The sequence below is a fragment of the Danio rerio genome, chromosome 19 (assembly GCF_052040795.2).
Source record: "Danio rerio strain M-AB ecotype USA chromosome 19, GRCz13ab, whole genome shotgun sequence".
Classification (NCBI taxonomy): domain Eukaryota; kingdom Metazoa; phylum Chordata; class Actinopteri; order Cypriniformes; family Danionidae; genus Danio; species Danio rerio.
Genome location: NC_141039.2, coordinates 36823973 through 36839361, shown reverse-complemented (window position 1 = coordinate 36839361; position 15389 = coordinate 36823973). Strand labels below are relative to the sequence as shown.

Below are 15389 nucleotides of genomic sequence, written 5' to 3'. Positions count from 1 at the left end.
CCAGCCAAGAACATCCATTTCATTTTCCATGAAAGCGGTTTCAGTGTATCGAGTGACCTCATCATTTTCCCTGTCAGCTTGCTGTACATTTTTCCCACTCTGCAAAATTCACTCATTTTGACTACTCATTTGTTTCCCCTTTGCAGGGATGGGCTTTAATAGTGTAACAAATGTTTGATTACTTCCTTGCGCTAATTGAAATGCATCACATGACTGTTCATTTACCGTGCAACAGGCTAGAGCCTGGCCTGACCCCGTCTTAAATGATAGAAATTAAGCCCGAACCCATCCGGTTCAGGCAAAGATCTTCAGCTCCACTATGAACTACTGGCTTGTCACATGCCTATTATCAAGATATTAACTGTTCATTAGTAGGTATAAAGTATGATCTTATTCTGCATCTCTACATCTCTAATCCTACCCAAAACCTAAACCCAATTTCTACATTCCTAACTGAAGAGTTTAGATTAGAATTTACTTGTAAAATGAGCATTTCTTTAAGGCTCTTATGTCTAGGTTCAGTAATTTCACTTTTTGGCAAATAATATGTTATTTTCATTGTCTTTAACATAAAATAAGTGAATAGAAACATAAGAGATGTTGATCTGCTGATGGCTGATCTGTTCGGCGAAAAATATGACTGCGTGTCACTGCAGCCCAAATGACTAAAATGATTTAACGATATAAAGAAATCTCCGCTGTGCTGAGCAACAGCGCTTCTTAAACTGAACAGTGGATCATCGATGATGTAAGCGTGCTCGGGCCCGAATGCAATCTGAGTGCGGGCTAAAGGGGGAGACGGTAGGGGGGGGCAAACATGCTTCGGCCTGGTTTAAGGCAACTGTACATAGTGTGATTATAGAGATTATGCTTCCTATTGGTCAATGTCACCTCATAAAGCATCGCAGACATGGCATGTGTGCCACGCTACACAAGAAGAAATGATTCAATCTTGTGTTCAGAGGCCCATTTGTGGTTTATAAATATCTGTGACACCCTACATCAAGCAAATAATGCCAAAAAAGAGGAAAAAGGAATGTAATCTGAACCAGGCTTTAACCAAACCTTTCTGAGACACTGAAAACTGTGAATCATGAATTACATGCATGTAAAATCACACGCTGCACTGCTTCACTCCAAAACAGACATATTAAATAATTAAATAACAGCCTTTGCTGTTTGATAACTGCACAAATCACAGTTTTGTGTTTATTTTGATTAATCGTGCAGCCCTATACCTTAAACCCCTTAAGAAATAAGATCCAGCAAGATGAATGGGAACTCTAACAGCTTCCTCCAGGGTTTATCGAGCTCCTTACTCATAGACAGCTTTTAGCCTCCTCCATTTCTCTTTGTCAACACTGAGAGTTTGCAGATGTTTGACCGCCCTGAGATTCTCCTGGCATTTAGCGGCAGTCGTCTAGCACCTCCCAGTGACCGCCCTTCAAGAGTATTCTACGAAAACGCGGCTAAATCACTGTTGACACAAGATAACTAGAGGAGCGTCTGTTTTTCTTCCTCCATTTTGTGACGTGTCCGAGGCCTGGCGCAGTCCGTTCTCGTTGAGGCGGGTATTACTCACAGCCTGTGTGCTGCAGACGTGGAGAGGTTATTCAGTGTCACAGCTGATCAGAGAACAGTCGAACGGTGTCATGTGTGGAGAAATCTCTATCGCAGAGACGAGCTGCCTCCCCTGCTGCCTCCCTTCTATTTGTCGGACCGCCTCTCTTTTGTTTTCTGGCTAATGAGTTGAGACTCGTCAGTGTGAGACTGGCCAGATGCGGCTGCCTGAGCTTTAATTAGCAGAGGCAGGCTTGTGTATTGGTGTGTTTCAGGGCACATGCATGGAGAGGGGTTACTGGCCAAGGTGGCATCGCCAGGGTGTGATGACCTCGATAACTGGACTCTAGGCCATCACTTAATTAGTCTACACTGTAAAAAATGCTGTGTTCCACACAATTGCTTCATGTCGTCTCAACACAATTTGATTAAGCTTAATTGTTTTAACAAATTAAAGTGGATTGAACATAAAAACAATTAAGTTATCTTCAAAAATACCTCAATAATTTAGTTTTTTCAGCTTATTTTAAATACGTAGTTTGACATAATTAACAGACCCCCTAGTTTTTCGTGATTTTGCGATGGCTGAATCTAATGCAAAATCAACAAAAAGATTTTTTTTTTGCGATTCTGCAAAATTCTTAATTTAAACACAAAATAATAACAAAAATTAAAATAATATAAATGTATATATATTTAAAATCTAAATTTTTAACGCAAAAAATCACAAAAAGATCATGAAAAACTATAGGGTCTGAATAAAAATAAAACATTTTGAGTGTAGAGAAAGAACAAAGAATACTAACTGCATTTTATTATTTTGTGAATGCTAATTTAGCATTGAATTAAGAAAAATACTGATGTGCTGATAGTCATTCACTGTATGGTGATAATGGACATACACAGTAGAGGTCTGAACCTATACTGGTTTCACGGTTCTGTTACGATTATCTTGCCATCGATTCGGTTCAATTCGATATCTCGGTGCATCACAGTGCATTGACGATGCTTTCCATATACAGTGTTATATTTTAGGGGGGAGGCTATAACAAGCTGTTTGTATAAACACACAGACACACAGCACCGCACTGTCTCTCATTCAAACACATACACAAACATTGACAGCACCAAACAAGCAAGCAAACAAACAAACACACACACACAAACACACACACTTAAGCCCTCGCAACAGGGAGAGCTCGCGCTGAGCGGAGCAGAAAAACGAAAAAATGAAAAAAATAAGCACTTTTCCGACGGTCCCTTACTGAGAGCTTCTCTCAGCGCGAGCTCTGCCGGCTAAAGTAAACGCAGATTGCGAGGGCTTAATAAGAGCAGTGCTCGTAATGTCGAGCGAAAAAAATAAATAAAGACAGCTGTGAAACATAACCAGCTTTGTTTTTCTGTAGGAAACACACTTTAGATCTTTTGAGGGTAAGAGGTTTTTGAGTTATTGTGTCTATACCTGAATGTGTGTCAGGAATATCGAAAACAAAACCAACTGAACCGAGCTCATTTCTGGCGCCCCACTGGATGTACAGCGCCCTTAGCATTTGCCCATGGTGCCTATGCCACGGGCCGGCCATGAGTTGGCTGAGTGTTATAAATACCGGCGCTCACATCCCTCACGACAGAACACATAGGAGATAAATGACGTCAGTACATAATAACCGGTTATGATTATTACTGAATCGATACCAAATTGACCGCGTCTGCATCGCGGTGCACCGAAGAAACAATTAATTTTGACACCCCTAATACACAGTATTGTTCATTATTGTGGACACTTCAAAATACTGTGAATAATCATTTATTATTGTGTTTATTTTATTACTTATTATTTCAAAGTTATTTTTAGAGTGTCTTTTTAAGAATATTCACATTGTGTTGACAGTGGTTGTTCATCACTGCATCAATGCTTGAAGACTTTTGTTCATGAACTCATTTAGCTTCCATTTGTTAACTGTTAATGAAACTAAGGTACATGAAATGACAACTACAAAATCAGGTGATGTTAATGTCTAATAACGCATTAAGAAACTCATAATCATTCTATTATATGTAGTTAATAACCAACAATTTTATTTTATGATTTTTGTTTACCGATGAGACTTTATTGTGAAGTGTTACCTATTGTACTTTATCATCCTTTTACAATTTGATTTATTATGGTGGCTTGAAATAAATCGCTATACGAAAGTGTAGTGACAAATAAAGGCTTGATTGATTGAAAAGCCAACATACTGTTATCTCACTTAAACTTATTATTATTCTGCTTCTTTCTTCTGAGACTAATTTTAAAGTGCATCTCCTCATAACCCTTTCAAGCTTCATACCTCAAACTTTCGTCAAACCTTCAAACTGGTTTGACTCGGGTTGCTATATCTTTTCTGACTGATCCGACATTCGGTTTTCCGAAAAACGACCCGGAAAATTCCCAAAATTCCCATTGACTTAACATTGGGTCAAACTTTGTGAGCTCATAACTCTGCATCAGACTGTCCTACAGACTTCCAACTGGGCTCATTTAACTCAGTCTAGCCAGCAGCCAATAACTGATGACCTTTTAACTTACTAGCCACTCCCTAGCAACCACTTACAGTACCCTAGCAACTGTCCCATAGACTTCCATTGTAAAAGACTGCCATTGACTTAACATTGAGTCAACCTTTGTGAGCTCATAACTCTACATCAGACTGTCCTACAGACTACAGTCAGGCCTCATTCAACTCAGTCTAGCCAGCAGCCAATCACTGATGACCTGTAGACTTACTAGCCACTCCCTAGCAACCACTTACAAGACCCTAGCAACTGTTTTATAAACTATGACTAGCTGTTTTAACACATGCTAGTTTAATAATAATAATTACTCTGAGCATGTATATATCATGAAGCAATACACTAAATAAGGTAATTATACCTGTTAATGAATCTTTTTTTGGCAGCTTAGGTTAATACTGTGATAATACCATATAGGCTACTTTGAGTCTGTTATTTAAAATCTTAAGCAATAATTCACAACAAGAAATATTAGCAGAAGCCAATACAGATCTATTTTCATAACTCTTTTAAAAATGTATTTATTTTTTCCTCACAGAGGCGATGTTTTCTCTCTATGCAAACACTAGTAAGGACACATCAGTCCACACTCGCATCATTTGGTCATGTGACTGGAGCGCTGACAACAAGTACTTTGTGACATCAAGTCGAGATAAAAAGGTAGGTTCTGTTCCTGATGGCATGGCAGCTGTTTTGTTATGTATGGATTTTTAAGAGTTATTATTATCAAAATAATTTTGTTAAACAAGGTTCAATGTGTCTTTGATGAAGTAATCCATTTGCATCATTTCAACTTATTGCAATATAATTATTTTTAATAGTGGGTTTGTGGTGAAAAAGATGTAGGGTAAAATACATTAGGAAAACAAAAATTTGTTGGCCGCTAATTTTCTAGATTTAGCTCATAAAGGAATCTCAACATGTTTGCATTAAAGAGATAGATCACCCAAAATTGAAAATTCTGCCATCATTTACTCACCACTGACTTGTTTCAATATCAAAAGAAGATATTTTGAAAATGTTGGAAACCTGTAACCATTTACTTCCACAGATTTTGTTTTTCCTACAGTTGATGTCAGCTGGTTCAGGTTTCCAACATTCTTCCTTATATCTTTTATACTGTGTTCATCAGAGCAAAAACAAACTCAAATCATTTTTGAATAAGTCAAGAGTGAGTAAACTATAGAATTTTCTTTGGTCCCACTTTATATCAAGTGGCCTTAACTAATATGTATTTACACAGGAATTAATAGTTTGTTACAATGTACTTATTGTGTAAATACATGTATTCATTGTGTACTTATGCTTGATTAAATACCTGTATGTAATTACATCTGTAATTAACTTCTGTAATTACATTTGTAAATACACTGCTGACCATTCCCTACACCTTAACCCACCCATAAACCTACCCACACCACCAAACCTGTCCATTACCCAACCCCCATCCCAACTCAAGTGCACCACAAGTGTTCTCAAATGCATTATGAACACAGTAATTACATTGTATTTACATAGTAGTTAAGTGGGACCTTTTTTTGGGTGAACATTCAATTTAATTGACCCACTACTTGTGAAGATCAAGATTTTAAACGTGTTTTCACTAAGTACTATTAAAACTCTTTATGTGACAAAAAAATGTAATGAGGGAAATATAAATCATTGACTGCATGCAACTTAAAAGTATTCTTACATTCCTCTCCTTGTGATTTGCGCCATTTGACCTTATCGTGTGTGTTTGTAGGTGATCATCTGGGGTCATGCTGGCTCTGGAGTTGCTGTCGGAGAGGGTGAGGATGCACGTGTGACCTCCTGCTCTTCTGTTCTGGATGTTGGAGATTCAGCTACTGCCGTGTCTATCTGCCCATTTCTATGTTCAGATCACAGGTAACGTTACGCAGGATGTGAGGCCATCATTAAAATCAGTGTCATCTCTCTGGGACAAATTTTTACTAATACTTACTTGCATGTGTAGTTATCTGCTGGCTGTGGGTCTGGAAAATGGACAGATTTTGCTGTATAAATGGAAGCCATTGGAGGATCTGTCTTCTGAATCAGACTGGAGCAGATGTAAAGACACCGATGCTTGGTATCCTTACTTTACACTTTTTTTATACTCTTGAAGTTGAGTTTGCAAACTCCCAGTACTCCTGGGACTTGTTTACACCTTTTGTTAAGATGCAAAACAAACTTATGATTTCTGGAAAAAGTCCCATTTAAATCCCATTTGACTAGCACATTTTAACAACCCATTATGTTTAGAAATTGGGTCAGGAGTAAAAAAAAAATCGATGGTCCTTAGTGGCTGATTGAACGTATTCTACAATATGGATGTACAAAAGATAAAGAAAAAAAACTCTTTCCTTTACCAGTTGTGTTTTTTTTATCCTTCTTTAAGTTTTGCTTAAAATGGGACATATCAAAAATACATTTCCATCCATCCACCCTTGGAGGAAGAAAATAGACGGTTTTTAGTGGCTCATCGAACGCATTCGACAATATGCATGTACAAAAGATATATATCTGTTTTTTTTTTTTTTTTAGTCTTTCATGAATTTTTGCTTTTCTGCTTAAAATAGTATATATTTAAAAAATAAATTTCCATATCCATACATCCATATGTACAGAATATAGTTACAAATATAGTTAAATGTTTGGGGCTATTTTATATTCTTGTTAATAAAATATATAAAAATAAATAAATAAAATAAATCGAAGGTATACATATTTTATTATTATTTTTCCTAATATTTCTTAGGTGATATTCAGTGAATTAAGAACATTTTCACAGTATTTTCCTCTTTTATTATTTTTTTCTGGAGAAGGCCTTATTGTTATTTATTTTTTATTTATTTTTGAAAATCATTTAAGGTCAATATTATTAGTTCCCTTAAGCAATATTTTTTTTTCAAGTTGTCTACGGAACAAACCACTTTTATACAATGACTTACCTATTACCCTAACTTGATTTGCTAACCTAATTAGGCTGATTTATACTTCTGCGTCGAGTGATTGCATGACGCACACACATGAAATCATCTGACAATGCCAGAACTTCATCGGAGGAAAAATCTGACGCTAAGCTACCTGCCTAGCATGCAGTCATGCATTTATACCTCTGCATACTGTTTGTGTTGCTCTGCAATAACACTTCCGAAACGCTAGCTGGCAGTTGGTTTTTATGTCGTCTGTATCATTTTTTTAGCTAAAATTCGCTCTTTCAGAAGTGGGAACTGGCGGACTTGCAACAACTTTAATAATAAGGTAAACACAAAACAATTTTCATCTAGAGCTACTTCACGGGACTCAACACTTGTAAACACTCGCTCCAACAGGTTTGTGTTTTGACATTTGCCACAGCTACCAAGCTGACCAATCAGAGAGGTTGTACTATGGGTTGTTGTGATGTGTAGTTACATTTTTTGAGAGGTCAGCCACAGCGAGGGCTATGCGACCATGCGAAGGCTGCACTGGATAAATATTATAAATCAGCCTTTACCCTAGTTTAAAGCCTTTTAAATAAGCTGAAAACTAGTATTTTGAAAATTATCTTGTAAAATATTATGTACTGTCATCATGACAAAGATACTAGAATTCATTTAAAATAGCAAAAGTTATTAGAAATTTGTTTATAAAACTATTATGTTAAAAATGTTAAAAAAATCAAAGTTTTAGATTTTGTTTACAGCAAAATATTAGAATATTTATATTTATTTTGAGTTGTAATGACATTTTAAAATATTTTTATTTGCAATGCCAAAACTGTGCAGTACTTTTAAATTTGAAATAGTTACACGCACTACCCTGTTAAAATGTCCCATGTGTCCCTATAAATAATCTCACGATTCCTCACTCTCCCTAAAAGTGACACGATCTCAAGTTAAACAAGACAGTCATACCTCCTCCCCGAGACCAGCGCTGGTGGTATAATTGACAACAAAAGGGCCGCATGTATCTGAGCTGGCCCACGCTGCTCAGGAGAAGCTTCAGGTTGATACGGGGGCTCCCGTGGGCCGCTTCCGCATTGATCCGTGAAGAGAGAGAATGAGGTGTCAGAGAGAGGCCAGGCCGTGTTGTGCATTCTGTTTGCACCGAGCCTCTCGCTAGCTGTATCTCTCTCCCCCACAGTGGATTGAGTCCCGACTGGCTAAACTCTCTCTTTCTGTAGGTGTAATTGATAAACTGTCTGTGTAGGCACTTTCACGTAGAAGTCACTCACCTTGGGGGCACGAGAAGTGGAATTTGGAGAGGCATTGCGGTAAGTTTTGGAAAGTAAGATTGATTCATGTGTTTCTTCTTCTGCTTGGATTATTTTTTGAATTTGGTGTATATTCACCGCTGGAAGTATTCGGACAGGCAGAGCTGATGTAAAACATCCAGGCAGCATGCAAGGGGAGCTTCATGTTGACTTGAATCAATGTCTATTCATGCTTGTGGCTTTCAGCCCTTGGATTTCTGCATTGTGGAAAAAACAGAATTGTGTATTTTTTTTTATTTTTTATTTTTAAATTTGGCATGAATAAGTCAAATTAGTGCTGTACACGTAGTCAGATCATGATGTTGACTGTTGTCTGTGAATATAAAACTGAAAGATAGTCTTTAAAGGGTCATGAAACACCAAAACACATTTTTTGAGCTGTTGACAGTCGTATATGTGTCCCATGCTGCTAAAAACACTATTAGGACACATATATTTCACTAATAAGTGAAAATTAGTTGTTTTTGCTTTATTTTCGCAATTTTTGTTGCACTATGAAAAAATGCAGCGTGTTTTATTCATTTGTTTGCGTTTTGGGAAAATCCAGCTGCAAATTCGACTAGAATCAAGATGAATCAATGTGGTCATGTCAGAGTAACTGTGCATTCACACTGAAGACGGCGAAAGCGTTGAAGTTCGTTCTGTCCGCCCTGGCAACAACGCTGTCTGCCTTCACTGCTCTGCTGGCGTCAAAATTAACAACATTGATTTCGTATTTAAATGGGCTGTTGCAGCATATCAGCAAATAATTTACATTCCTCCATAAAACATGCTTTCTAGCGTGAATATGTTGTGTGTTTTTTTTTTTTATCAAATTAATTTAACTATAGAAGATCAAGTTGTTGCATGTGGTGTGGCTTTGCTCCACTTAATCAATATGTCTGGCATCTTCTGAAGCAGCAATACCGTTTTGTACTGTCATTATAGTTAGCATGATATTGCCGTTTAAAAATAACGTTAATGCACATCAGCAACTCACCAGTAGCTTTTTTAAAATAAATTTTTTAGTTATGTCCCTGTAAAGGCCGGCTCACATTGCATGTTTTTTTGTTTTATTTTTAATAATCCTAAACTATTGTAGCATGTCAGACTGTACGAAGTCATGTCAGCCGTCATAAAGTCAGAAACTCCCCCGGAATTTGACGTAATCCAGGTGTGACACTTTCACTATCCCGCGTTCTAAAATGATTCCTCACAGCAAACATAAACAATCTGTAGCGGCAATTTTGCACACAGCATGCCTCAATAACAAAACTAGAAAGAAAAAAGCTGTTTTTACATTTCCCCGTGGTCATTTGAGTTGTCGCATGGACTACATCCTCAAATTCGGAGCGCTCCTATTGGTTCTTGGATTGACGCTCATCACTGCTGTTGCCGCACTGCAAGAACGTGTTTGAAATCTTCCAACACTGCCAGAAGTTCATCGGAGGACAAATCTGATCGCAACGAGCACTATTGCTGAGTTCAGACTGCATGATTTTTAAAGTAGTTGTGTCACGGATATTTTCACACTGCATGACTATCTGGGTTAGCGTTCTGTCGGTACTGTGTTTACACTGTAGGATGGATCGGCGACAGGAGAATTCACACTGCTTGGCTTTAAAATAGGGAGAATCACAGACAACTTTGTCCAAAATACGTCTCACAACCAAACAAACAAAAGAAATCACATGGAAACAACATAAGGTCACATAATATATCTTTCGTTATTAACTACATAATGGGAAAAAAAGGCTTTAGCTTTAGAAACTTGTGTTGCTGACCTGGCTTTTGAAGAAAATTAGCAATCTCTTTTTCAATCATAAAACTTTTCACACGGCATGATTTGAATCGTCAACAGCTCTAGATACTTAGCATGCCAAATATGTCACGGGTGTCAGCGACTTATTAATGTTTCTCTCATATTGTGTCCTTGATAGTTTATACTGTGTGATTGTCACTCACGTGAACGATCACTGATTTGCCTGTGATTTCAGGCATTTGTCTGCGATTTCTCAAAACCTGTTGGCGAGTCAAAATCAGGGCGAAAATCATGCAGTCTGAACTCGGCATAAGCGAAGAAGATCACAGATTTTAGCCTAGGATTTCAGGAATCTTTTAGGATTTCCCAAATTAGTCTCAGATGACGAAATTGTGGCTGAAATCTCAGTGTGAGCAGGGCTTAAGAAAACATAAGTAATTGGAAATCCGGCAACCTCAATAATCTAACCCTTGGGAACAACTGTGGTCGGAACCAAAGTTCACAGGACGTGTTCTCTGAAATCCTCTCAAGCGGTGGACTTTTACATTCCGATCACTTGATACCGAATGTTGTCTTAGCGCATTACGATAGAGTTGACTTGATTTCAACTCTCCTTGCCGCTTTTTGCCGACGGCTCTCATTAAAAAAGAATGACTTCCAGCTACTTTGATGCTCTCCCTGCTTTTGGTGCGAACACACAGCAAAAGTTTAATTAGAGATGTAAAAATGTAAAATATTTTATAGGGTTCTTAAAGCTTAGTTATTAGTAATTTCGCCATAAATTGCTCAACTGAATAGGAAATGGGGGAAAAAATGGAATGAAAAAAAATGTAATTCAGAAGTGCATACTTTCCTTAACCAACTATTACAGTCAGGGTCACACAATGGTGGTAAAGAGGCTGCGCTGGAGGCCGAGGCTGGGACGAGGTGGCCATGGTGGACAGGACAGCAAAGAAGAGCAGGCCTGGGTCCAGCTAGCAAGCGCTGGTGCCGATCATGTCGTCAAAATCTTCGACATCAACCTATCTGCACTATGACCTGCTGATATTCAGCAGTGACAAACTACATCTTCTGAACTGCTGAAACATTTTCAGCAGGCATGGGGGATGATGGGAGCCTTTTTCTCATTCCCTTAAATCAGCTTCTGTTCTTTTGAATTTTAACTCTATTACTTACGGCCTGTAAACACAATATGATGTCCTATTTATGGAGTACTGCTTGATGTAAACATATCACTTTGTATTACAATAAATGGCTCTTTTCTAGTAATGAAATTTCACTGGAGTGATGTATCTCAAGCTAACTATAATTCTTTTATTTTCTTTTTTTAAAGCACCACAAGTCCCACGAATCCTCTTGTAATAACCTACAGGCATAAGTGACGGTAAGAGAATTGAAAATCCGGCTCACATCCTCTGTTTCCAGTGCCTGAAGGACAGATGAACATTCGGATAAGATGTACAATGAGCCGTGAGGGCCATAGACTCACCAGGCGTGAATCATTCACAGGAGAAATAGTGTGTTTCATTTAGGGAAAAGTGCTCCTTTTTATTGAGCGCTTCCTTTATTGAAACCAATGACATTCATCCTTGAGACATTAAAGGAATGTTTTCTGGCTTCAGTTCAGCTCGACGACATCTGTGACATGCTTTCGATTACCACAGAAAATAATTTACTCAAAACACCACAGCAAATGCTAAAACACCTAAAAATACTCGTTTTGAAAGCATGGCTGCAAGACTACATGGTGTAACCAAATCACTTTTGTAAGGTTATATGCAATTTTTTTACTTGTCATAATGGTAAATCCTGGAAATTTCCTATTAAAGTGCTCTTGAAAACTCTAGGAATACTAAACTTAAATTATTACTGTTTTTTTAAGTATAACCACAAGATTTAAACCTGGTTACCATACTGTATGGTGAACTACAATTTTGTTTACTTGATTGCTGAAAGGTTATATGTGAAACTTGTCATTCTGATAAACCCTGTACTTTACCTATTGTAAGTATACATGAATACTAGAAAGAGACTTTAGGATTTCAGTTTAGGTTGTTCACTTCTGGTTTAAATCCAGACCCAAAATAAAATGATTAATTTAGCCCTGGTTCACTTAGAACCTTCTACAAAATAGGAAAAATAAACAAAATAATAAAAAAGGATAATAATATATTTGGAATATCTACTGCAGTAATTTCTGCAGCCTGTTTTGAACTTGAAAATGTGATATTAGAACCATAGTGAAATGAATGGGTATGCCTGAGCATTCTGTTGTTTTTAGGGTCATATTTTGTGACATCATGTACATTACCTAACAAGTCTTGTCATCTATCAAAGTTTTAGGAATAACAAATAATAACTTGACTTCTATTTGATCGTTTGATAATAGAAGCGACTAATACGAAAGGCAAAGGCCTCTAGATTACGCTAATTTTAGCTAAATAAAATATGATTTCATTTGAAAATGATGATCATTACATTAGGAAAGTAAGGTCTGACTTTGCTTAGACAAAAGTCTTGTCAGCGAACAGAAAAAATGTACAGTAAAGAATATGAAGTCATGGTGAAGTGGAAAAGAATCAATATCATGTATGACTCCCATGAGCTTGGACGTGTGCATCTATACATCTCTGCAATGACTCATACAACTTATTAATAAAGTCACCTGGAATGGCAAAGAAAGCGTTCTTGCAGGACTCCCAGAGTTAATCAAGATTCTTTGGATTCATCTTCGAAGACTCCTCCATCTCAATAATGTTCATATCTGGTGACTGGGCTGGCCAATCCTGGAGCACCTTGACTTCCTTCTCAGTAACTTTGATGTGGAGACTAAAGTATGAGGAGCAGCACTATATCCTGCTGAAGATGTCACTTTCTGTGGTTTGTAATGTAATGGGCAGCACAAATGTCTTGATACCTCGGGCTGTTGATGTTGCCATCCACTCTGCAGATTTCTCGCACGCCGCCATAATGAATGTAACCCCAAACCATGATTTTTCCTTCACCAAACTTGACTGATTTTGTCAAGATTCCAATAGGTCTTCTGCAGTATTTGATGATTGGGATGCAGTTCAACAGAGGATTCATCTGAAAAATCTACCTTCTGCCACTTTTCCAAATGATCAACCAGAAGTCAAGTTATTATTTGTTGCTCTTACAACTGAGATCGACAAGACTTTTGTCAAGTTGTGTACTGTTTGTAGTTCATTTAAATGGTTTTGGTCCATATTGCATTCATATTTGTTTGTAAATTAACTAACATCCATCATTTCAGCAGTCCACTTGTCTGGTGTGCACCAAGATTTAGACGGCAGTGTTCATCCTTACTGAAAATGCACTAACAAAACAATCACACCTTGTTTCAAAATGGAACCAAACCTGTCAAATGTCAACAGAATCTTACACATGAGGGCCTCAAAACAAGGGCTGTCTTAAATCCAGGCCCGACTTCCAACTGTCAAGCCATGTTCAACATCTACGTGAAGACCTTTCCAAGAGTCAAAATGATTTTCTTTGGTAAAGTTTAACATTCCTAAACTTTATCTGTTGTACTGCAGTAACATGGTTCGCTGTGTGCTATTTGAGGACAGCCACTGACCCGTCTATGTTTTGCTGTTTTGAAACGTGAAAAGGTCTTCTGTGTTCTGTCTAGTACTGACATGTTAAATATTTGAGCGCCTGATGGAATGGGAAAGCTGACTGTGACATGCAGGCTGCTTACATCCTCCAGCATCCAGTTTGGCATGAAGTCCCTGCACACTCAATAATTCATCACACTTGATGTACAGAAGCACCCGTTACAGATTCATCTGTCTTGCCTTTCTGTTTTATGATTGTGTAAAAGTGTGAGAGGAAGAGCAAAACATTGTTTAGTGTAGAGCTTTTCAGTGAGGCAAAGTAGGAATTAAAGAGAAGGTTCGCTAAAAATGAAGGGTTTGCCTTTATTTGGGTGTACTCGCCCTCATGTTGTGAGGTAATACTTGATTCTGATTGGTCACTCGCGGTATCAGGTGATCCCATCAGTCCGCTCAAACAGCTAATAGGTGCGTTCGACTTCATGCAGCGCTGCGCAGATCGATCGAAATCTGTCTTAAAGCGGTGCATTCTGGTTAGAAATCTTGTCCGGATTGATGCTGCGCCGACGCCACGTGACTGTCACATGTGGCATCAAAGTACCGCGACAGCGCTCCGAGATCAGACGGCAAACTCAGACCATGCAGCTTCTGAAGAGCGACTGCAGGAGCTTTGATGACGACACCGATATTACACGATTGGCCGAGTTCACCACATGACAACAAACACGTGTATTTCGGGTTTATAATTGGACAAATTCCGATTCAAAAGTTTCAAAACAAACAATTCACTTTTCACACCCTCTCTATCCTGTACACATCTTGCTTATTAAAAGACTACAAATATTTTACTGCAGTAATCATCTTTTGTTAAATAATCTGGTTATAAAGGTTAGCTTGTTTGCACAGGTTTATTTTTTAACTTTTTTATACAGACTATTTACTGCATTCATCTCCATGAACGATTTAAATGATATATTTTAGTGAATAACCTAAATATGAACTCAAATAAGTCTTACAGACTTGAAATAAGAAAATCATCATCATTGATCCTGCCACCCTAAAGCTCTCTTAACAAATTAAAGTAAAGAACTATTTTATTAAATAATTATAAAATGGCTTTATTATTATAATATAAATATGTATTTTATTTCCTGTTTAGCAGCTTAAAGGCGACCTGCTCTTTCTGGGAAACTTCTACATCGCTCACTTATTTTACCTTTTGTTCTTTTCAACACAATCTTTTTGGATTAAAATGCTTTTTTGAAAATTCATTCATTATCCAAAATAATGTCATTTATTAAGACCTAATCAAAACACCTTGTTTTGCTTTTTACATGGGAAATTTTTATATCTATAAATGTACATAAATGTACATGTAAACCATTTTTTAGCAGATTCAAACAAGAAGTATTAGCCTAAAGAGTGATGTTTAACTCCTAGAATTTATGCTTATTGCTTTGTATTTAATAGACCTGTTCGTTTTTATGTTTATATTAACCTCTCATTTCCTCTTATTTCTCTCATGCATTTGTTATATATTTTATTCATAATTCTCCCTTATTGTTTAAAAAGGAACTATAGTTTGTAGAAACTGTATTCTGATTTATTTGTAAATGTTTTGTTGTTATAAATAAAAATAACAAAAAAATATGATGACGCCATGTGATCGGTCATCATGACTGCAGCAACTTTGAGTCCC

General features: G+C 37.3%; 1 protein-coding gene across 3 annotated transcripts in view; it reads left to right on the top strand.

Annotated features, from left to right (window-relative positions):
- Positions 1–11389, top strand: part of elp2 (elongator acetyltransferase complex subunit 2) — a 50877-nt gene extending 39488 nt beyond the window's left edge. For 2 of the 3 annotated variants that reach the window (XR_015516007.1, XM_087294611.1), the window contains exons 19-22: positions 4655–4776; positions 5861–6003; positions 6092–6205; positions 10987–11389. Coding sequence is in view for 2 of the 3 variants with exons in the window: in XM_087294611.1 (XP_087150737.1) it covers positions 4655–4776; positions 5861–6003; positions 6092–6205; positions 10987–11152 (545 nt within the window). In the remaining variant the exon portion in view is untranslated. The remainder of the gene's footprint in view (positions 1–4654; positions 4777–5860; positions 6004–6091; positions 6206–10986) is intronic. The other variant, NM_001044925.1, reaches the window with a different exon arrangement.
- Positions 11390–15389: the final 4000 nt, after the last annotated feature.